This window comes from Rhinatrema bivittatum, chromosome 7, assembly GCF_901001135.1.
Source record: "Rhinatrema bivittatum chromosome 7, aRhiBiv1.1, whole genome shotgun sequence".
Taxonomy (NCBI): Eukaryota; Metazoa; Chordata; class Amphibia; order Gymnophiona; family Rhinatrematidae; genus Rhinatrema; species Rhinatrema bivittatum.
In genome coordinates, this window is record NC_042621.1 from 255,844,197 (window position 1) to 255,869,597 (window position 25,401).

The following is a 25,401-nucleotide window of genomic DNA, read 5'->3' on the forward strand; positions in this document are numbered from 1 at the left end:
GGCTGCACACAGGGCCGGCGTGTCCATTAAGCGAACTTCGGCGGTCGCCTAGGGCGCCAAGCTGTAGGGAGTGCCAAAGAGCAGCCACGTGGTGCCGCAAGCGGGGCCTATCCTGATTCAGCCTTTGCGAAACTCGGTCCATATCGGGGGACTGACATTTCAATAAAGATTTGGCATTTTGGAATTATTTAACTTTTCTTGTTTAAATTGTTTTTTTCTGGTTTGTTTTACATGGACCTTTGCAATTGATTTTGCAACACACCTGTTGGATTGTGTTCATATTGTGTTTGCCCATCGTTCCACACTTCGTTGTGGGTTTATCCCGAAAGATAGACTAAGCCATATAGATAACTTCAATGCATGGCTCTAAACTTGGTATAAGGAAGAAAGTTTTGGATATATTGGGGACTGGGGCCATGTATGGAACAGTAAAAGGCTCTATGTAAAAAATGGCTTACATCTGTCTGAGATAGGAAATAAGATCCTAAGTGATAAATTTAAATCCTACACCATAAGGCATTTAAACTAGAGGACGGGGGTGGCTGAAGGAAATTGGAATGTCACCTCCCAAATCTCAAAGAAATGGGTGAAGGGGATAACAAAAGTCAGCTAAATAAGGCACAAAAGAAGTCCAAGAAGAGCAGTAACCTGGAAAGAAGCTGGAAAGGTATTAACACAAATGCTCGTAGTCTGGGCAATAAAATCCCAATCCTGCAGGCTCTAATGGTGGAAGTGGATCTGGACATCATTGCTGTTACAGAAACATGGTTTACGGAGTCACATGACTAGGATATAGCCATCCCTGGCTATAACTTATTAAGGAAGGACACAGAGGACAGGAAAAGAGAAGAAGTAGCACTATGGTAGAAGTAATATCCAAGCAATTGAAATGCAAGGGATGTGGGGTAGGGAAGAAGCATTACGGGCCAGCCTAAAAAAAAAAAAAAAGATGATAATGCTTCCATTTACATTGGTGTAATCTATAGCAGCGGTTCTCAACCGGCGTGTCACCAAGAACACGCAGGTGTGTCGCCACACTTCCAGGTCCCCCACTGACCCAGCTGCTCCCCCTACCCAAGCAAAATAGGTCCTCCGCCCAGGCTTAATGCTGACAGCCCGGGTGGAACGCGGCAGAACAGCTGGAGTCAGCGGCACCAGCATGCTCTCTTCTTCCTGCCCCCCTCCCCACGGCCCGGAAGAGGAAGTGGTGAGCAGCGGGTGCGTGCGCAGGAACTAGAGACCATGCTAGTGCAGGCAGCATCGGCCCGAAGAAAAGGAGATGTGCGGCCTGAAAAGTGAGCTGTGCAGGTCGGAGTAAGATGAGGATCATCGTCAACCCTTGCGGCCGATGGGACTCCTTTCTCCGCGAGGGCTGAAAATGAAGGAGATTGCTGCTGCTGCTGCTAGTTCGGGGGGGGGGGGGAGAGAGTGAAGGAGCAAGCATGTGTGTTTGAGATCCTGTGTGTGTGAGTGAGAGATTGCATGTATGTGAATGATTGAGAGCCTGTATATGTGAGAGTATAGTATGTGTGTGATTGACAGCCTGTGTGTGAGAGATAGCATGAATGCAAGTTTGTGATTGAAAACTTGTTTGTGTGAAAAAGTATGTGTGTGATTGAGATCCTTTGTGTGTGAGAGAGATCATGTGTATGTATATTTGAGAGCCTGTGTGTAAATGAGATAAAGAGAGAGCGCATGTGTGCCTGTGTGAGACTGAGAGCTGGTTTAGGTGAGGGAGCATGTGAGTATGTGATTGAAAGCATGTATGAAAGTGAGAGAAAGAGACAGCATGTGTGTCTGTGTGTGATTGAGAGCATGTATGTGAGGTGAGGGAGCATATGAGTATGTGATTGAGAGCATGTAAGTAAGCATGTGAATGATAGTCTGTGTGTGAGAGAAAAAGACAGCATGTATGTGTGTGATTGAAAGCCTGTGTGTGTAAGCATGAAAAGATAGACAGCATGTGTGTAAATGTGTAATTAAGAGCCTATATAAGTGAAAGAGAAAAAGCACGTGTAGCAGGGAATTGAATTCAAACAGCAACCAATGAGAGCCCTGACTTTTATGGTCTGGGAAACAGATAAGCATGAGATAACCTACACGGCACAGCAGATACTACCATAAGCTTACTGGGCAGACTGGATGGACCATTTGGTCCTTTTCTGCCGTCATTTCTATGTTTCTATTAAATAGAGCCCAGGTTAAATAGATCCTTATTGATTAATAGCAGTTTATGGACTTCTCCTCTAGGAACTTATCTAAACCTTTTTTTAAACCTAGTTACACTAACTGCCGTAACCATATCCTCTGGCAATGAATTCCAGAGCTTAATTATGCATTGAGTGAAAAAGAATTTTCTCCAAATTGTTTTAAATGAGCTGCTTGCTAACTTCATGGAGTGCCCTCTAGTCCTTTTAATGTCAGAGAGAGCAAATAACCAATTTACCTTTACCTCTTCAAGTCCTTTCATGATTTTGTACACCTCTATTATATCCCCTCTCAGCCGTCTCTTCTCCAAACTGAATAACCCTAAACTCTTTAGCCTTTCCTCAAAGGGGAGCCATTCCATGCCCTGTATCATTTTGGTCGCCCTTCTCTGTACTTTCTCCAGTGCAACTATATTTTTTTGAGATGCGGCAACCGGAAATGCACACAGTATTTAAGGTGCAGTCTCACTATGAAGCAAAATAGAGGCATTATGAAATCCACCATTTTATTGGCCATTCCTTTCCTAATAATAGGAATAATTCCTAACATTGTTTGCTTTTTTTGACTGCTACAACATACTGAGCCAGCGATTCAATGTAATATACACTATGATGCCTAAATCTGTTTCATGGTGGTAACTCCTAATATGGAATCTAAATCATGTAACTACAGCAAAGATTATTTTTCCCTATATGCATCATTTTGCACATGTCCACATTAAATTTCATCTGCCATTTGATGCTCAGTCTTCCAGCCTCACAAGGTCCTCCTGCAGTTTATTACAATCCACTTGAGACTTAACTATTCTGCATAATTTTGCCTCATCCGCAAATCTGATCACTTCACTTATTGCACCCCTTTCCGGATCATTTACAAATATATTAAAAAGCACCAGTCCAAGTACAGATCCCTGAAGCATTCCACAGTTTATCTTTTACCACTGTGAAAACAGACCATTTAATCCCACTCTGTTTCCTGTCTTTTAACCAGTTTGCAATCCACAAAAGGAAATCTCCTCCTATTCCATGACTTTTCAGTTTTCTTAGAAGCCTCTCATAAGGGACTTTGTCGAACACCTTCTGAAAATCCAAATACACCACATCTAGGGGGTTCACCTTTGTCCACATGTTTATTCACCCCTTCAAAAAATGTAGGTTTGTGAGGCAAGACCTCCCTTGGGTAAACCCATGCTGGCTGTGTCTCATTAGTTCATGTCTATATAAGTGTTCTGTGATTTTATTCTTTATAAGTTTCCATGATTTTTCCCAGCACTGATGTCACGTTCACCAGTCTATAGTTTCCCAGATCACTCCTGGAGCCCTTTTTAAATATTGGGGTTGCATTGACCATCTTCCAGTCTTCAGGTACAAAATGATGATTTTAATGATAGGTTACAAATTAATTGTAATAGGTCTGAAATTTTATTTTTTAGTTCTTTCAGATCTCCTGGGTGTATACCATCTGGTCCATATGATTTACTACTCAGTTTATCTACATCTTCCAGGTTCACCGTGATTTGGTTCCGTTCATCTGAATCATCCCACTTGAAAACCATCTCCGGAACAGGTATCCCCCCAACATCCTCTTTAGTAAACACAGAAGCAAAGAATTTGTTTAGTCTTTCCGCAATGGTCTTATCTTACCTAAGTGCTCATTTAACCCCTCTATCATCTAACGGTCTAGTCAATTCTGTCGCAGGCTTTCTGCTTCGGCTATATTTTTTAAAGTTTTTATTATGAGTTTTTACCTCTATGGCTAACTTCTTTTCAAATACTCTCTTAGCCAGTCTTATCAACGTCTTACATTTAACTTGCCAATGCTTAATCTTATTTTCTTCTGATGGATCTTTCTTCCAGTTTTTGAATGAAGATCTTTTGCCTAAAATAGCCTCTTTCCCCGCACTTTCTAACCATGCTGGCAATAGTTTGACCTTCCTTCCACCTTTCTTAATGCGTGGAATATATCTAGACAGAGCTTCTAAGATGATATTTTTTAACACTGTCCATGCCTGTTGACACTCCTTTGTAACCATACTTTTCAGTTTTGTTTTTTCTTAACTATTTTTCTCATTTTATCAAAGTTTCCCTTTTGAAAGTTTAATGCTAGTCATGAATTTACTTACTGTCCTCCTTCCAGTCATTAATTCAAATTTGATCATGTTATAATCACTATTGCCAAGCGGCTTACCACCGTAGTCTCTCTCACTAAATCCTATACTCCACTGAAAATTAGATCTAAAATTGCTCCCTCTCTTGTTGGTTCTTGAATCAATTGCGCCATAAAACTGTCCTTTATTTCATACAGGAATTGTTTCTCTGTAGCATGTTCCGATGTTACATTTACCCAGTCAATATTGGGGTGATTGAAATCATACACCCACCAACAGTTTCAGTAAATATTATTTTATTCCAAACGTATTCAGTGTATCAGAATTTTTATATTAGCAACTCCGTAGTTCATAGCAATAGGTTATAGCAGTCCCCCGACACGGTCCCGTGTTTCGCTATGGCTGCATCGGGAGGGACCCAAATACAATTATAGTCTGCAATACAAGGCAAATATCAATAAATAAATTAATGGTGGAACAACTGGCTACTAAAACATTACAACTTATAGTTCACATACCTTAGACAACAGTAACCGGAGCGCGAGCGCCCGGTTACTGTTATTTATTGATATTTGATATTTGCCTTGTATTGCAGACTATAATTGTATTTGGGTCCCTCCCGATGCAGCCATAGCGAAACACGGGACCGTGTCGGGGGACTGCTATAACCTATTGCTATGAACTATGGAGTTGCCAATATAAAAATTCTGATACACTGAATACGTTTGGAATAAAATAATATTTACTGAAACTGTTGGTGGGTGTAAGATTTGTCCTGCACCAGTGTTTCTAGTACTTGCGGATGTGCAAGGATCGTGCTTCTTCTTCATTTTGGGTGATTGAAATCACCCATTATTACTGCACTACCGATTTGGTTAGTTTCCCTAATTTCTCTTACCATTTCATTGTCTGACTCATCATTTTGGCCAGGTGGACAGTAATATACTCCTATCACTATACTCTTCCCCAACACACAAGGGATTTCTACCCAAAAAGATTCAATTATGCATTTAGTCTCTTACAGTATCTATGCCATCCCAGACATAACGTGCCACCCCGCCATCAAGTTGCTCCTATCATTGTGATATGTGTACCCTAGTGTAGCACTGTCCCATTGGTTATCCTCCTTCCACCATGTCTCTGAGATGCCAATTAAGTCTATGTCATCATTCACTGCTATATATTCTAACCCTCCCATCTTACTTCTTGGACTTCTGGCATTAGCATACAAACATTTCAAAGTTTGTTTTTTTTTTGTTTATATTACCATTCTGCTTTTCAGTTAACAGGGATAATTTGGAATCTTTTAGCTCAGTTCATTCTTTACATACAGGCACATGGACTATTTTTCTTATTAATGGAACCTCTCTGTTGGGATACTCTAACGCCGATTGACTACAGCAATAGTCTATTGATTGGACTTCCTAAAAATGTAATCAAAGTTTTGCAACTTATTCAGAATGCTGCAGCCCGGGGAGCCAGAGGTAAAGGAGAGAGAGGTACCCAGACCCTGTCGCCATTTCCTGAGGACCGTATAACATCGGGGGAGTCCCGGAACACCTGTGACCGGCCTGGAGAGAAAACGAGGTGGCCTGACCGGACTGAGAGTGACGCCCAGGAGTGACGTCAGCACAGGGCGTCTGCTGCTATAAAGAGAGCAGCAGACGGCGAGATATCTGGGAGCCGGAGGTAAAGGAGAGAGAGGTACCCACACCCTGTCGCCATTTCCTGAGGGCCGTATAACATCAGGGGAGTCCCGGAACACCTGTGACCAGCCTGGAGAGAGAACGAGGTGGCCTGACCGGACTGAGAGTGACGCCCAGGAGTGACGTCAGCACAGGGCGTCTGCTGCTATAAAGAGAGCAGCAGACGGCGCGCAGCCGCCATCGGCGCGCTGCCTAAGCCGCACGCTCCGTAAGGGGCGCGCGGCTTGGTTTGGCTCAGGCCGGCGAAGGCTAGAAGGCTGCCACGAAACTTTGCTCCGGACTGAAAATCTTTCCCCTCGTCTCCTAAGCCTGACCTTATGTGAAATCGACAGAAGTGTGAGTAGAGACCCTAATTTTGTTACTATTTTAAGTAATTGAGGATGCCACATACAAAAAGAAAAGGCAAGGTAAGGCAGGATGCCTCGACCCCAGCCAAACCTAGCCTGGTTCAAACAACCTTAGTAGGTCTTTACCCACTTACAGAGAAAAAGACCTCAGAGAATCCCATTACAATGGAGGATATGGAGCATATATCCCTATTGTCGGGAGAAGTTAGCCTAAGTCCTGGGGTTCCAACAACACCTGCACCACCAATGAGTGCTGCAACTACCAACGTCCTAGGCTCACCCATAATACGGATTGCGTCAGATGGGGTGAGCCCGTTTGAGGAAGGCGAGGGTAGGGAGACAGCAATACCAAAGGAATTGGAAGGAAGGTTCCTTCCATCCCAATTGGAGGTGCGAAAGAGTGAAAATACCGATGGACAACTTTTGGTAACTGGAGCCTATACCATGGCCCCCCTCACTGGGGAGGCTTCTGGACAAGATCTCTTTAATCAATTTGATGGTCCCTCTACTTCTAATGCTAAAGCTGGAGGTCCTAAACATGTATCTATGGAGATGTTATGGTCAGCAATTGTATCATTACAAAATAATATTGTGTGTTTAAATACTAATATAAAAGATATGCAGACCACTCTGTTAAATATAAACCCTTTAGTAATAAGTAATAAGTATCTCTGGTGAAAGTAAAAGAAGAATTAAACACAATAAAAGAAGTCCAAACATCGATAATAAAGGGAGAAAATATTTTATCAAAAAAAATGGAAAATCTAGAAAATACAGTTCGGTATTGTAACTTGAGGTTTGTTAATTTCCCTAAATGTAGTATGATTTCCCCAAGGGAACAACTTAAGAATTATTTTAGAGAAGTATTGTCATATACATCTGAAAGTCTTCCTTTAATTACAAATGCTTATTTTCTGAATGAGAGAAATCAAAATGTAAATATAGATGTTCTTCCACAAGAGGTAACTCTAAATGTTACAGAACTACTTGAGACCTCATGTACTGCCCAGATTGAGAAAAGAGGTACTTTAATGGTTAAATTTGCCCACTCCTTGGAGAGGGACAAAGTGTTAAAATTGTATATGCAAAATAGAACCTCTTCCTATCTGGGCCAGAAGATATGGGTCTTTCCAGATGTAGCGAAAGAAACCCAACTTAGAAGAAAAAAGTTCATCAATTTAGCTAATATCGCTAGAACATTTGGTATTCAAATACATGTAAGGTTTCCCAGTAAATGCGTTATGTATGTGGATGGTCTGAAATACATCTATTATGATCCAATTGATTTGGAGAGATTTTTAGAAGAACGCAGAAACCATTACTCAGTTGGTAATGTGTCTAATGATTAATCTGTTTTACTTCTGTTTATCTGTATGAAGATTTGTTTTTTTCAGTTATTAGATTTGCTCGAGAGGCTCCCACTACTGTTTGGTAATATGAAATTAGGATACAAATTGAAAATTGTATGTTTGAGAGATTGTAGGGTTTGTTATTGATGTTATAAATGTTCCTGATTTCTTAAGAATTCAATGTAACAATTGAATACTAATTATGAATGGAGTTATATTGTAAACTAAAATTCATAAATAAAGAATGAAAAAAAAAAAAAAAAAAGAATGCTGCAGCCCATTTGTTAATGGGCATCCTTGCATCACAACATAATATTAAGGGACCTCCATTGGCATCTACTTCAGTGGGGGATACAATTCAAGTTGATAAAAACAATTCATAGGCTATTGTACAATAGTCATACAACTTCATTCAAGGCCAAGCTACATCATTATATATATATATATATATATATATATATAAGAACATAAGAAATTGCCATACTGGGTCAGAACAAGGTCCATCAAGCCCAGCATCCTGTTTCCAACAATGGCCAATCCAGGCTACAAGTACCTGGCAAGTACCCAAACAGTAAGTAGATCCCATGCTACTGATGCCAGTAATAGCTGTGGCTATTCTCTAAGTCAAATTGATTAATAGCAGTTAATGGACTTCTCCTCCAAGAACTTACCCAAACCTTTTTTAAACCCAGCTACACTAACTCCACTAACCCCATCCTCTGGCAACAAATTCCAGAGGTTAATTGTGATTTGAGTGAAAAAGAATTTTCTCCGATTAGTCTTAAATGTGCTACCTGCTAATTTCATGGCATGCCCACTATCCTTCTTTTATCCAAAAGAGTAAATAACCGATTCACATCTACCTGTTCTAGACCTCTCATGATTTTAAAGACCTCTATCATATCCTCCCTCAGCTGTCTCTTCTCCAAGCTGAACAGCCCTAACCTCTTTAGCCTTTCCTCATAGGGGGCTGCTCCATCGCCTTTATCATTTTGGTCGCCCTTCTCTATACCTTCTTCATCCACTAATTGCGATCAGAGGGTACAAATTTGTTGCTTATTCCTTATTTATTTTATTATTTTTCTATACCGGCTTTCACGACCGAGGGCCGCATCAAACCGGGCGTGCTTTGTACAGAGAGCTCAAGTAACTATAACTAGTGCAGGAATTGTAGTTACAATAAACAAGGAATACACAACTGGGATCAGAGGAAGAAGAAGAAAAAGATAGATTGAACACAACAAATTTACAAAGAATATTTACAAAAAAGCAAAATTAAATCCAAGTGGACTGAGTGAAGTCATGTATGAAGTTGATGATTGAGTAATGGTATTTACATCCATTTGTAGCAATGAGATTATGATGACGGTAGCATGGATTAGTCTGTGTCTTGAAAGGCTTTTTCAAGCCTTTAAAGCTCTATAAAGGCTATTTAAATAAAGCTATTTAAAGCTATTTAAAGCTCTATAAGCTTAGGGTAACCCAGGAAAGAGCTCTCTCCTATGCAGGGCCCACCCTATGGAACAAAACTCCAGTGGAGCTATAATCAGGAATCTGATGCCAAAAATATTTAGGAAAAATTGAAGACATTTTTTAATGAGACACATAGGGCCTCATTTTCCAAGTGGCTCGCACGCGATACCAGGATGGGGGTGGAGTCGGCCCCGGAAGAGGAGGAGTCGGGGCGTCATCAGGGCAGACTCCGCGAAAACGCCGCGGACTACGAAAAGGTAAGGCCCTTTTCACGTCCTAGTTCGCACCCAATAGCTACACCTTCTATGGTGGCGTTATTGCGTGCAAAACCGGCAGCGATCGCATCGCGGCGGTGCGATCGCTGCCGGCTAGCGCAGGACCGCCCCCCAGGTCGACCCCCCGCCCCTCATTACCTAAAGTATCACAGGCCTGCGATACTTTAGAAAATAAGGCCCTTAGTTAGGTGCAGATTTTTGCACTTTTTGTGTTTTACTGTTTATATAAGTTTTATTTGTTTTGTGAGTATATGTGTATCTTACTAGGAAATGCACCCTGTACATGTTTCATGGAAGAGGCAGAATATAAAATATTTTAAATAAATAAATAAGTTACCCTGACCCCACTCTCCTTTCGGCATCGTCACTACACCGCCAACTGAAGACCACAGACCAGAGTGTCCTGCACTGCAGCCTTCTTTTTTGCTGAAACACAAGGGGAAACTATGAAAGTGTTGAACACCAGCCGTACAAAATCTAAGGTGTAACTGTCTCTTACGAAGGACAGAACGCACTGATTTGTCATAATGCGAGTCCACTTCTCAAAATTGGGCAAACCGTCCCCCTATTTTCTGACATGAGGGCTTTTCTGACCTTCAGTGCAAGGACGTATCTGGCCCCAGGCCATCCCATGTGCTTTCCCAAGCACTCTTTTGGCCTGGGCGAAAGGACTGGGACCTACTACCCTCTGGCCTTTGAGAATAAGGTGACGACGAGGAAGCCACAGACCTCCCTGGCTGATAGCGCCAAATATCCTTAAACTGAGGTCTACTTGGGAAGCCTTTTTTGAGAAGTCTTGGGTTTATCCTCAGGAAGCCTAAGTAACTTAGAATCACTGTAATGCTTCACCAAATCCTCCCTGAAAAGCAGCTTCCCTTAAAGGGTAACTTCCCTAAACGAGACTTTGACCAGACACCGCTGTCTAGTTAAATAGCCACAAGAGACATCTGGCAGACACCAAAGCAACCTTTTTTCTAGCTGAAGTCCATATGAGACCATATAAGGTGTCTGCGAGAAAAGCAAGACCAGACGCCAAACTTTCTGCATCCTTGCCTGTGAAACTCTTCTCCAAAAGCCCCACTGGCACCTGTTGTGCCCATTGCAAGCAGACCCAACCATATAGCTAGCACACACCAGCGCCCGAAGAGCAAAGATGGCCACATCAAAGTTCTGCTCAAGGAAAACCTCAATTTTCCTATTCTGCCCAACCCTGAGCACCACCGCCCCCTCTATAGAAATGGTGGTCTTTTTAGTGACTACTGAAACCAGTGCATCCACTTTAAAAAATTTCAGGGGCTCCAAAGCCTCATCTAGCAGAGGATACAGCTTGGCCATAGCTCAGTCCATTCTGAGCCCCACTTCTGGAGTGTCTCACTCCACAGAAACTAGAGCCTTTGGGACTGTATGGAAAGGAAAGGTACTCGCCAGATTCTGCAAATCCTCTAAGACTGGATCCTCAACCTTTGGAGGAAGTTCTACCCTCTGCTCTTTAATGCCTAACTCCACCAGTGCCTAGTAATCAAGGCTGGTAGCTCCTCTCTATTGAACAACCAAAACACCCAGGGAACATTCTCTTCAGCCACCAGAATCAAATCCTACTCCAGATGAGAACCATCCAGATCATCTTCCCCCCCCCCCCCCCCCCCCCCCCCCCAAGGCAATAGCTCCCTCAAGGGGGAATCTTCTGAATTCCCTAATGTCATCCCAATCAGGCTCAGCTTCCTTCCTAGCTTTCTTAAGATGGAGACCCTCTGGATCCAGACATCTTCCCTGGAGCACTACACTTCATTAAATAATCCTGGTGCATTAACAAGACAAATTAAGGAGAAAATGGTTCCCAGGAATGGAATCCCCCTCTCCCAGAGCTTCCACCTCTTCCCCAGGACTTTCCAAAAGAGAAAGTGCATGCTCCACTGGTGTGATAACACTGGAGAACCCCTGGAGTACGCTGCAAACTCCACAACTGTGGTCCGAGCACTGTCAGAGGCTTGCAATCGCAGAGCTTCTCTTAGAATTCCTTTTATCAGCCTCCAAGGAAACACTGGAGCAACCCTCACCCGTACCCCTCCCCGGTACAGGCCTAGAAAAGCTCAGAGCCAGAAATGCTGCAAATGACCCCATAAACAGGACACTTTCCCCTGCATTTGGAAATGGCTGCCATTTTGACTCAGCTGCACAGCTCCCCTGAAGGCCTTCCGCTAAGAAAAAAGCCATTCCTGCACAGCCAGCAAAAGAAAACACCAGCTTAACTCACCTTCCCGCACTGTGGAGTTGACAGACCTCTGAAATTCTCCTCTTAAGTGCACCAAAGTGACCAACACAGATCCTCTCTGACTGCTACTCTCCTGCTTCACTTCCTGCACATTTTTTTTGCCTCTTAAAGAAACAGGCTAATTTGCAAAGAAGATGATGATATACTTCCCTGCATGAAGTCTTTACCCAAAGACTCAGGAGCTAGGGCATCAAAAGAGAGGAGGAGGAGGTAGTAATAGTGAACCAGCACCACTGCTTTTCAAACCTCCTCTAGAACCAGGGCTCAATCATCCAAAAAGGGTCACAGACACCCTTGCTCATCCTATCCTCAATCAGAAAGTGCAAAAGAGACCAAGTACCCCCATGCGCCACCCCTCTGAGAGATCTTCCACCAAATTCCCAGACTGCAGATTTGGCACCTCTATCTGCTAGAGACAGAGAAATATTGAAGAGGCTGCAGATGGCACAGTTCCTTATAAGGCTGTTTCCAGCAAAGCTTTCTTTCTCTGTCTCTATCTGCTAGTAGGGAAGAAAAACCCACCCATCTAGACTGGTCTTTTAAGGACGATCAGGAAATGCAGATTCCTCCTTTGAGTTTCAATTTTTACACCTCTTTTTCTTTCCAGAAATTCTTTATTATCCCCTAATACAGAAATATTAAAGAAAAATACTTTCCAGCTGGAAATTTTGGGTTAGAGGATTGAAAATAAATTCAGTGGCAATAACCACAGAAGGAAAAATAATGCAAGAAAGAAAGGGACCCTCATGGTTTTGAAAGCTTGTTGGCTTGATCTTTGGATAAAGATTATGCTGGTCCAGTTTTCAGCAGATCAAGAGGATAAGCAGGGTCAGGCTTTGGATCATACGACTACACTGTTTTACAACTCTGAGATCATCAAATCTGATCTCTCAGATGTCTTGGCTTTTGTGTAGTGCACATTGGTACCTCATCCACCCATCATGTACTGCTCACTTGCATTTCTGATCCTCAAATACATGACTGTAGACTTTTCTGGCAACGAATTTTAGCTGCCAAACACTTGACCAAGCTTTCTTAGATCACACAATTTATTTTGTCTACTCCATCAGGCATGTTCATTTTGCTTCAGAGCTCAGTTATCACCTGCAAAAAGACAAACCTTTTCTACTAGCCCTTCTGTAATAGCACTTATGAAAATATTGAAAAGAATTGTACCCAGGTCCGATGATCCCTGAGACACTCCACTGACAGCTGCTCTTTCTTCATAGAGAATTCCATTTAGCACTTTTCTCTGTTGTCTGTCACTCATCCTGTTTCTAACAGACAACACTTCAGAGCTTTACTACCACATACCCTCTTATTTCATCTGGTAAAAAACAAACCTATATATTTCTACTTGTATTAACTACACAATCTGTACAAACACTTTGCTGACTCTTATAACCTAATCTACAGCAAACTCCACTTTTCAAACAACTATTCCATTAGATACAGAATGGAAGAATTCCATATGAAAATGTTTTTGGTGTGTTTACTGCATCAAAAAAAATATATAAAGAATCACAAAAATAAATGTGTTTATGACTAAATGAAGCTGATGAGCACACGTTTATTTTCAAAGTGTAAAATTTGCACTTTTTTCTTTTACCACTGTACATCTTGTTTAAACCCACAGTTCTCTGTCAATGTGTTACATTAACAGCAGGTATAGATTTCACAGTGAAGGCCAGAAAGGTATTTTTTAAAATTGTTTTGTGGGGTTTTTTTAAGAGTTAATTCAAGAACATCCGTTTCAGTGCATACTAAGAAAGGAAGAGTGACTGCATGGGAAAGTCCAGAATATAATCCCCCTCTGCATCTCTCCACAATGTCCCCCCTCAGGCACCAACTGAGATGGAGTGGAAGGCGAGTGAGAACACTCATTGGCTCTGCAAGTGTTTTCTCCATCAAAAGGGAAGTCACCCTGGCTGTGCCATCTGAGCACTGGCTTCTTCCTTGGCAGTCTGGAGTCGGGTCCCAGATAGCTATGGGACTTCCTGAATTCCAATGCGTCTGCGCAGCACAGCACACGCCATGCGTCTCCACTCTTGGCACATCAGGACCTCCCAAAAGCAGAGCTGCTGTCTCACAGAATGTTCTTTGCCATGGCGTTTAAGGTCCTCACTTTAGTTACATCTGTTACCTTGGTTGAATATTCTGAGGTAGAGAGAGGGGTTCCCATAGAAACACAGTTGTTTCTGTTAAAGAAAGTGGCAGCATGTTAGTATTGGACTACAAGGGGGTAACTGCTTTCTACAGAACACTGCAAAATGCCTTATTGTGTCATGGAACATCTCGATCTCCATCACTGTATGTGAGGCTGTGATGTACAAATGTTCTTCATTTTAGTAATGTGCTGCCAAAATAAACTAATCTATTATCAAAGTAACGGCATACCTCTAGGATATATACCTTAACACTGTGAGGAAAGAGTACAGCAATGTTTCTTACCTGTAACAGGTGATCTCAATACACAGCAAGACAAAGAAGCCACACAAGTGGGCGACATCATCTGACAGCACAGAGATGGAAAAGCTCTCTGAGCTCAGAAAATCCAAGTCTTACTGAGCATGTGTAGGTATTCCCACGCAGCTACCGCCGCACGAGTTTCCTCAGTCCTTATAGCAAAATAACCTTCAACTCTAAGGACAGAGGAAGGGTGGAATTGTGTGGCTGATTTGTCCTGATGTCTATAGAGAACACCTGTTTCAGGTAAGCAACTTTGCTTTCTCTGTGAACAAACAGGACAGAAATCAGCCACATGAGTGGATTCCCAAGCTGAGGGTTGCATGAAAACATTTTATCTTCTTAAATGGTAGTGACCAACATGCAGCGTGTGCTTGAAGAAGATGGAGGGAGGGTTGAAGGAATTAAACAAGATTTGGAGAACTGCTTGGCCAAAAATGCTGTCTTGATGTGAAGCATTTTTTAGGTGGTAATGGTTAGCGAATGTGTGCACAAAAGACCAGGTGGCAGCTTTGCAAATACCTTCTATGGAAGCAGAGAGAAGATGGGCTAAGGAAGTGTGGATAAAGTAGTTGGATATATTTACTTTGTGGGAAAGTGGTGCTAGTTGCACGGATACTTCAAGTGCCACTGAGCCTGTAGGTCAATATGTGCAGTAGGGACATAGACTGTTGCCAACACGTGTCCCAACATGTTTATGTAGAAACAGGCAGGATTATTTTGGTCAGTTCATATTCTCTGCTGACGAAGGAAAACTTCCCTTTTTATGGTATTGAATTGGCTCCAAACTGGATTTTGGCAAAATGATGAATCCTAGGGACTGAAAGATATTCATTATGCAGAGTGTGGAGGAACAGTAGATATAATCTACCTCCCCTACTTATTATACTTAAGGACTCTCCTCGAGTTCTTTTAAATGCTAACTTCATGGTGTGCCCCCTGGTCCTATTATCTGAGAAAGTAAATAACTGATTACATTAACCTGTTCAAGTCCTTTCATGATTCTGTAGACCTCCACCATATCCTCCCTCAGTCGTCTCTTCTCCAAACTGAACAGCTCTAACTTCTTTAATTCATGGTTTATAAGTTTAATAAATAAATAAATAAATAAATAAATAAATAAATGAGGGAGCTGAAGATGACCAGGACAACACTGAACGTTGTATCTGAGATCTAATTTCCTTGCTACTGAATGTAGACAAGGGTGCCTGCCACATCCCTTTTTGGCAGTTCCTGTAATACTTTGTAACTAGAACAGCAGCTACTTGTTTTGGAGCTTAGCTGTACTTTGGTATAGCAAATATATCTTTCTTTGATTCTGACTCCTTCTGCAAGCTAATGAAAATGTTTTTTCCATTTCTGGAGAAAAGAAGGATATGATAAATCTTCCAGTGGAGATGTACTTCTGGAGGTTGTGGAGAGGGGTCCAATGGAAAACCAGTGGACTCAGAGTCAGAATGATTTGAAAGAGAAGTATATAATGACTGTGATTCCTCCTGTGAGTCGAACAACACTATAGATGAGTCTTCTGAAGTTATCCTACCCTGAGATTTATACAATACTCTTCAATTCTGGTCTGGACAGATAAGGCGAAATAGTGGATTGAGTTTCAGATTTTGGGGCATAGAACCCAGAATGGGAGTCATCTGTTCTAGCTGAGATGGAGGAGGTAGAGACTCTGATATGTTAGAAAAATAGTTTTTGATTAAGTCAAACCACATTTTAATCACTAAGGAGTTATGTTCTTATTTGGCAGAGGGAATTCCAGTAGAACAACTAGAATCAGCATTGAATGTATGCCCAGAGCAGATTCGGAATGAACAAATTTTTCTGTCAGCTCAGTACCAACAAGAATGTGTTAGCTTTACTTGAGAATGGTGCCAGAGAAGTCTCTGCACCAAAGGGTAATGGTACCAAAAGTGCTTTCCTGTGAACTGAAGTGCTGTAGGTGCCAATGGGGCTTGTCCTGGTTCTTGAATACTTCACTGCCAAATAGCACAACTTTTCTCCTTTACCAGAGGTGAAATGGTACCCGCACTGACACTTCTCTAAGTCATGGCACTGAGCATAAGAGGACCCTTGCCTTTTTGATTTTGGAGAAGGTCCTTCAGCTGGTGATGAGTTCCTCTATGTTGAACTGAAGGCTTAAGAAGAACTTAAGAATTATTTTATTATGTAGCTTCTTGATCTTCTTGCCCTGGGGGACATTCATGAACAGGCAAGCTCAGTTTGTTACATCATGCAATGGGCCTAAACAACAAACACAGTGGTCATGTTGATTGGACAAAAGACATCATCTAGGAGCGAAAACATCTTTTAAAGTCTTCTGTCATTGTGAAGTGGACCGAGGTGAGGTCAAATGATTTTGAGACAAAAACACAGCACTAATAACAATTTTAAAAATTTGTTTTGTAGACTTGTGAAAAATTAAAAACAAAACATACTTTAAGAGAAGAAAAAGTAAATTAACAAAAAATTTGACAAGAGGCTTGAAGAGAGAGAGAACAAAACGCATCCTTTGGCACAAGTGAAAGAAAGAAGACTGTGGAGGCTTATGCGGGAATACCTTCACATACTCAGAAAACATTCTGGGTTTTCTGAGCTCTAAGAGTTTTTCTGTTTTGGCGCTGTTAGATAACAGTCACCCACTTGTGTGGCCGATTACTGTCCTGCTTGTCCACAGAGAAAAGAAAAAATCAACTTACAGGGGCATTCAACAAATCATGTTAGGGCCTTATATGGAGTGTTAGGGCCCTAACGCCTGTGATAACGCCATAAGGCATGCGATACATTACACACTGTGAGATGTGTAGGCAAATTTTCAAAATTTAGTCAAAGGGAAAGAGTTGGACGGAGTTTATGAAAATAAAGGGTGTTTAACATTGCGTGCAATAGCGTTTAACGCTGGAAATAACTACACCTTTTTTCCTGGTGTTATGCTGTACAATATGCCCAAAATGGGATTTGCGATATTTATTGGAGAAATTACTTACCTGACAATTTCGTTTTCCTTAGTGTAGACAGATGGACTCAGGACCAATGGGTATTGTGCTCTTCTGCTAGCAGGTGGGAGACGGAGTCAGATTTCAAAGCTGACGTCACTCTAGACATACCCCTGCAGTAACCCCAGCTCTTCAGTATTCTCTTTCAAAAGCCATTGTGGATATATCTTTGCTTAAATTCAACTCTGCGAATTCTTAGACGACAACAACATTCTTGCCACAGCACAATTTGGCTTCCGCAAATCCCGAAGCACTGAATCCCTTCTCTGCTCTCTATCCGACAACATTCTTTTCAACCTAGAGAAAAAACAACCGTGCCTTCTGATCCTCCTTGATCTATCAGCGGCATTTGACACTGTAAACCACAAATCCTCTTAGACCGACTAGCAGAGATTGGTATCAAAAACACCGCATTCAATTGGTTTAAATCCTTCTTACAAGACAGGTTCTATAAAGTTAAGATCAACAACTATGAATCTCAACCGATCAGTTCTAACCTTGGCGTCCCTCAAGGATCCTCATTGTCTCCGACCTTATTTAACATATACTTGCTCCCTCTCTGCAACCTACTTTCCAAGCTAAACCTAATCCATTACCTTTACGCCGACGATGTCCAAATTCTCATCCCTAACACCAAATCCTTGCAAGAAACTCTTCACTTTTGGAATTCATGCTTCCTCTCCATATCAAATCTCCTCGCTGATCTCTGCCTAATTCTCAATACCAATAAAACTGAATTCCTCCTAATCACCCAAGAAGGCAACTACCAACTCGCTAACACTCTTCCTTTGGCATCACCTATTCTATCTCCCCAGGTCAGAAACCTTGGAGTCACTATGGATAACCATCTGAATTTCAAAAGTTTTATCAGTAACACCATAAAAGAATGCTTCTTCAAACTCCAGGTTTTAAAAAGACTCAGACCTTTACTACACCCCCAGGATTTCAGATCGGTCTTGCAAGTAATCATATTTTCCAAAATTGATTACTGCAACTCTCTGTTACTTGGGCTCCCAGCTATCTCCCTAAATCCTCTGCAAATGCTCCAAAATGCCACTGCTAGGATTTTAACCAAAGCAAAAAAAGGGACCACATAACTCCAATCTTGAAGAATCTTCACTGGCTCCCTATAAAATATAGGATCCTCTACAAAACCCTCTCATCCATCCATAGATCCATTTACAAAGTCTCACACCTCGACCTCAGGATCCCATTCCAGCTACATTCATCCTCCCGCCCATTGAGATCAGCGCAAAAAGGCTCTCTAAAAACCCCTCCACTCAAAATTTCGTCAAACAAAAGAGCCCTATCCACAGCAGGTCCTTTCCACTTGAACTCTCTACCATCAGATCTTAGGCTTGAACAATGCCCCATCACTTTCAAAAAAAGACTTAAAACTTTGCTTTTCACTCAAGCATACGCCTGAGCTGATCTTCACAATATCCCCCTTCCTGGTCAAGTTCATTTCATACTACTTTATTCAATAATACTAGAACCAATTGCATATCCAGCTAGACAAGTTTCAAATACTAGATACTCGATTGATTCTTTCTTATTGCCTGTCCATAAGATTGTTGTTATTTATTTGTTGTCTTATTATGCCTTATTTTTAATTCAATTTTGTCCAAGTTCACTCGCCTGTTCTATGTAAGACTCATATGTTTAGTCATCATAATGTTATATGTAAACCGAAGTGATTAGTAACATTGTTACCAGAACCTCGGTATATAAAAATGTTAAATAAATAAATATAAATAAATAAATAACTTGATTAAACTTGAGTAAAACTTGAACTGGTTCAACTAATTTCCAAACTGGAGACTGCCAGTGCATTCAACCAATTAACGCCGACACCGGACAAACTGTGGGTGTCTTGAACTAAGGATAGGCCGCGGCTTACCCGTGTTTGCTTAATCTCGAGGTTTGCTATCCGAGGTTCTCTTTTTCTGGGGGCAGCCATGGGTGGGATGCTGAGTCCATCCGTCTACACTAAGGAAAACAAAATTATCAGGTAAGTAATTTCTCCATTTCCTAGCGTGTAGCCAATGGGATGTACAAAAGCTACTCCCGGACAGGGCGGGAAGCTGCCCGTGGCCCACTTAATACTGCCCTTGCGAAGGCTATGTCTTCTCGGGCCTGAACATCCAGGCGGTAGAACCTGGAGAAGGTGTGTATGGAGGACCACGTTGCCACCCGACAGATCTCGGTGGGCGACAGCAACTTGGTTTCTGCCCAAGAGACTCCTGGGCCCTCGTAGAATGAGCCATAACCTGTAGAGGAACCTCTATGTAGGCTGCCTTGATTACGTCTTTGATCCAGCGGGCTATGGTCACCAGCGAGGCCACTTCTTGTTTCTTCCTGCTGTGAAGAATGAACAAGTGGTCCGTTTTGCGCACTAGTTCCGATCTTTCCAGGTATTGCACTAGGAGTCTGCCGACATTTAGATGGCGAAGAAGGCGTGAGTCTTCCGAATCCTTATGTTCATCCGGAGATGGTAGCAAGATGGTTTGGTTCAAGTGAAACTCAGAAACCACTTATGGTAGGAAGGAGGGGACAGTGCGCAGTTGTATGGTTCCAGGTGTGAACCTAAGGAACGGTTCCCGACAGGATAGTGCCTGTAGTTCGGAGATGTGACGAGCTGAACATATTGCCACTAGGAATGCAGTCTTCAATGTTAAGAGGTGTAGTAGCAAACCGTGTGTTGGTCTGAAGGAAGCCCCAGCTAGGAAGTCTAATATTAGATTGAGATTCCTTAGAGGCACCGGCCAGTTTAGGGGTGGTCGGAGTTGTTTAACCCCTTTTAGGAAGCGGGACAAATCCGGATGGGTTGATAGCCGGATACCGTCCACTTCGGCTCTTAAGCAGGCCAGTGAGGCTACTTGGACCTTGAGGGAGTTGAGTGACAACCCCTTCTTCATACCGTCTGGTAGGAACTACAGAATCATGGGAATCTTGGCTGTCCGCGGGAGAATCCCATGGTCCTCACACAGGCTTCAGATACTCTCCAGATCCATATGTATGACAGGGATGTGAAGAACTAGCATGCTCGGAGCAGGGTGTTAATTACGGCCCTTGAGTAACCACGCTTCTTCAGGTAAGTCCTCTCAAGGGCCAGACCATTACAGAATCGAGGTGGATCTTCATGGAGAATTGGGCCCTGCCGGAGAAGGTCTCTGTGTGGAGGTAGGCACAGAGGGTCCCCGCAAGGAGTCTTTGCATGTCTGCATACCATGGTCATCTTGGCCAATCCGGGTCCACTAGTAGAACTAGTCCCCTGTAATGTTGTATCTTGCGGATGACCCTACCCAGTAGTGGCTATGGGGGGGGAAGGCATACAGTAGGTCTTCTTCTGGCCAAGTCTGGACGAGAGCGTCGATTCCTTGGGATTGTGGCTCTCATCTGCGGCTGAAGAACCTGGGGACTTGGGCACTGAGACAGGTGGCCAGTAGATCCATGGCTGGGAGGCCCCAGCGATTTACTATTAGTCAGAAAGCTGTGGTCGACAGCGTCCATTCCCCCAGGTCCAGGCTCTCTCTGCTGAGGACGTCTGCTGAGACATTGTCTTTTCCTGCGATATGGGAGGCGGAGATCCCTTGTAGGTTTAGCTCTGCCCATGCCATGAGAGGGTCTATCTTCAGAGACACCTGCTGGCTCTTGGTTTCTCTCTGGCGGTTGATGTAAGCAACCATTGTCGCATTGTCCGACATTACTCGAATTGCTTTGCCTCGGAGTCTGTGGCTGAATCGCAGGCACGCTAGTCTGACTGCTCGAGCTTCCAGGCGGTTTATGTTCCATTCCGCTTCTTCCTTGTTCCATTGTCCCTGGGCCGTCAGTTCCTGATAGTGGGCTCCCCACCCTCGCAGGCTCGCATCCGGGGCGAGCAAGATCCAGTTCGGTGGGGATAGGCTTATTCCTCTGCTTAGGTGGTCTTCTTGTAGCCACCACTGGAACTGAGAATGTACCTCTGCTGGTAGTTGGAGGCGAACTGAGTAGTCCTGGGACAGTGGATTCCATCGAGACAGGAAGGAGCGTTGGAGCATTCGCATATGGGCCCTTGCCCAAGGGATGACCTCCAGGGTTGATGCCATGAGGCAGAGGACTTGAAGATAGTCCCATACCTTGGGGTGTGCACTGGTCATCAATTGTCGTAATTGTTACATAAGAACATAAGAAAATGCCATACTGGGTCAGACCAAGGGTCCATCAAGCCCAGCATCCTGTTTCCAACAGTGGCCAATCCAGGCCATAAGAACCTGGCAAGTACCCAAAAACTAAGTCTATTCCATGTAACCATTGCTAATGGCAGTGGCTATTCTCTAAGTGAACTTAATAGCAGGTAATGGACTTCTCCTCCAAGAACTTATCCAATCCTTTTTTAAACACAGCTATACTAACTGCACGAACCACATTCTCTGGCAACAAATTCCAGAGTTTAATTGTGCGTTGAGTAAAAAAAGAACTTTCTCCGATTAGTTTTAAATGTGCCCCATGCTAACTTCATGGAGTGCCCCCTAGTCTTTCTACTATCCGAAAGAGTAAATAACCGATTCACATCTACCCGTTCTAGACCTCTCATGATTTTAAACACCTCTATCATATCCCCCCTCAGTCGTCTCTTCTCCAAGCTGAAAAGTCCTAACCTCTTTAGTCTTTCCTCATAGGGGAGTTGTTCCATTCCCCTTATCATTTTGGTAGCCCTTCTCTGTACCTTCTCCATCGCAATTATATCTTTTTTGAGATGCGGCGACCAGAATTGTACACAGTATTCAAGGTGCGGTCTCACCATGGAGCGATACAGAGGCATTATGACATTTTCCGTTTTATTCACCATTCCTTTTCTAATAATTCCCAACATTCTGTTTGCTTTTTTGACTGCCGCAGCACACTGCACCGACGATTTCAATGTGTTATCCACTATGACACCTAGATCTCTTTCTTGGGTTGTAGCACCTAATATGGAACCCAACATTGTGTAATTATAGCATGGGTTATTTTTCCCTATATGCATCACCTTGCACTTATCCACATTAAATTTCATCTGCCATTTGGATGCCCAATTTTCCAGTCTCACAAAGTCTTCCTGCAATTTATCACAATCTGCTTGTGATTTAACTACTCTGAACAATTTTGTGTCATCTGCAAATTTGATTATCTCACTCGTCGTATTTCTTTCCAGATCATTTATAAATATATTGAACAGTAAGGGTCCCAATACAGATCCCTGAGGCACTCCACTGTCCACTCCCGTCCACTGAGAAAATTGCCCATTCAATCCTACTCTCTGTTTCCTGTCTTTTAGCCAGTTTGCAATCCACGAAAGGACATCGCCACCTATCCCATGACTTTTTACTTTTCCTAGAAGCCTCTCATGAGGAACTTTGTCAAATGCCTTCTGAAAATCCAAGTATACTATATCTACCGGTTCACCTTTATCCACATGTTTATTAACTCCTTCAAAAAAGTGAAGCAGATTTGGAGGCAAGACTTGCCCTGGGTAAAGCCATGCTGACTTTGTTCCATTAAACCATGTCTTTCTATATGTTCTGTGATTTTGATGTTTAGAACACTTTCCACTATTTTTCCTGGCACTGAAGTCAGGCTAACCGGTCTGTAGTTTCCCGGATCGCCCCTGGAGCCCTTTTTAAATATTGGGGTTACATTTGCTATCCTCCAGTCTTCAGGTACAATGGATGATTTTAATGATAAGTTACAAATTTTTACTAATAGGTCTGAAATTTCATTTTTTAGTTCCTTCAGAACTCTGGGGTGTATACCATCCGGTCCAGGTGATTTACTACTCTTCAGTGTTGTCAATCAGGCCTACCACATCTTCTAGGTTCACCGTGATTTGATTCAGTCCATCTGAATCATTACCCATGAAAACCTTCTCCATTACGGGTACCTCCCCAACATCCTCTTCAGTAAACACCGAAGCAAAGAAATCATTTAATCTTTCCGCGATGGCCTTATCTTCTCTAAGTGCCCCTTTAACCCCTCAGAGGAGGGAGGAAGACGTTGTTCTGTTTGGTTGAAACAGGCCTCCAGGTACTCTAGCGATTGAGAGGGCTGTAGACTGCTCTTGACTGTGTTCACGACCCAACCAAGTTCCTGCAGTAGGCTTTTGACTCTGCTGGTCACCTGCCGGCTCTCTTCCAAAGACTTTGCCCTGATTAGCCAATCGTCCAGGTAAGGGTGTACTAAGATCCCTTCCTTCCTCAGTGTTGCCGCCATGACCACCATGATTTTGGTGAAGGTTCTGGGGGCGGTTGCTAGGCCGAAGGGTAGAGTTCGGAACTGGTAATGGTGACCCAGAATCGCAAAGCACAGGAAGCGCTGGTGATCCTAATGGACTGGGATGTGAAGGTAGGCTTCAGAAAGGTCCAGGGAGGTTAGAAACTCTCCCGGTTGTACTGCCATTATTACGGAGCAAAGAGTTTCCATGCGGACGTGTAGAATCTGCAGATGACGGTTGACGTTCTTGAGATCCAAGATGGGCCGGAATTATCCTTCCTTCTTGGGAACGATAAAATAGATGGAATAGCACTTCGTATTTTGTTGGGGCATGGGAACCAGAGTTATTGCCTTCAGACTGAGTAGTCTTGTTAGAGTGATTTCTACTGCCAGTCTCTTGAAGTGGGACTGGCAGGGTGACATCATAAATTTGTCTCGAGGGATGCTGCGGAACTCCAGAGAGTAACCTTATTTTATTTAAAACTTTTCTATACCGTCATTTAGTAGAGCACCATCACAACAGTTTACAGTTAGGCACAAATATGTTTGGTTTGGTTTCTAAATTATCCAAAAGGTGCCAGTATTATACAGTTACATAGTTCAATAATATACTCTAAATGGGGAATGGGTGTTAGCGTAATCATATGTTTATACTGTCTTTCTAATATAATACTTAAATATGAGAAAAGTAATAAAAAATAAGCAACTCTGCATTTTTACTGGTGACTTTCAGCTGTTTTTGTGTTTTTATTCAGTTATCTCACTGTGAAATGCTTTTTTGAAGAGCCATAACCTTCTCGAATGATGTTTAGAATCCATTTGTCTGACATTATCTCGACCCATCTTTGGTAGAAGAGGGCAAGTCGATCCCCTATACCCTCTTCCTGTGGATGGTTGGTCCATTCTCATTGTGGAGCACGGCTGGAGCCTGCCCCCGGGCCTGCTCCCCTCTTGGTCTGTCTGTTCTGAAAGGGCTGGGACCTTCCGGAGGGATGAGGTGCCTGGAATTGTGAGTTCCTGTAGGGTCTAAAGCACTGCGATCCCCTGCCCTTGGTTCTTCCTGGGGAGGAACGCTGAGATCTTTTACGCCTATCTTCCGGTAGCCGAGGCACTGGGGATTCACCTCATTTGCTGGCTAGCTTGTCCAATTCGCTTCCGAACAAGAAAGATCCTTTAAAATGCATTCATGTGAGATTCGCTTTAGATGTCATGTCTGCAGACCAATTCCGTAGCCATAGTTGTCTTCTGGCTGCCACTACTGAGGCAACGCCCCTGGCTGAGGTTCGCATCAAGTCTGAGCTTGCATCCATAAGGAAGGCTGCTGCAGGTTCCATCGTCTCACCGGTATACGTTCCGGAGTTATTTGCCTTTCTCGAGAGGAACAAGCAGGAACGTGCCACCAGTGCGCAGCAGGAACCAATCTGCAGTGTCATTGCCGTTGCGTCGAAGGCCTGCTTAAGGATGGATTCCAATCGTCTGTCCTGAGTGTCCTTCAATGCAGCCCCTCCCTCAATGGGAATCATTGTTCGCTTTGAGACGGCACAGACCATAGCGTCCACTTTTGAGAAACGCTGGTTCTAGAGGGTATAGGGCTTCCAAGGCCCGACCCCCTTTGAAGCTGGCCTCCGGGGCATCCCATTCTAGGTCCATCAGTTCCTGGATGGCTTCCATCATTGAAAAGTAGCATGCCTTACAAAGGGACACCAAGATGGGGTTCTTCTTTGGTTCCACCATAGGGTCCATGCCAGGAATACCCAGCGTCTTCAGAGTCTGGGAAACAAGAGCTGGTGATTCATCCTTGTGGAAGAAGTGAAGTATGGGTCAGTATGGTTCCATTCCTGGAGAGATTTCTCCTTCTTCCAGGGAGTCACTCTCATCATCTGAGGTGTCTGGGGCCCTGTTAGGGAAGTTCTTGGTTAGGTGAGGCATGTCTCGAGGCATCTGAGCCAGGCTGGGAGGATCTTG

The 25,401-nt window shown here is 43.1% G+C and overlaps 1 protein-coding gene across 4 annotated transcripts in view; it reads right to left on the reverse strand.

Moving 5' to 3' along the window:
- Positions 1-13,273: 13,273 nt before the first annotated feature.
- The window catches only part of CUTC (cutC copper transporter), a 75,155-nt gene continuing 63,027 nt past the window's right edge, over positions 13,274-25,401 (reverse strand). For all 4 annotated transcript variants that reach the window (XM_029610084.1, XM_029610083.1, XM_029610085.1 and 1 more), the window contains exon 9: positions 13,274-13,935. In XM_029610084.1, the coding sequence (XP_029465944.1) occupies positions 13,824-13,935 (112 nt within the window). In that variant the 3' untranslated portion in view covers positions 13,274-13,823. The remainder of the gene's footprint in view (positions 13,936-25,401) is intronic.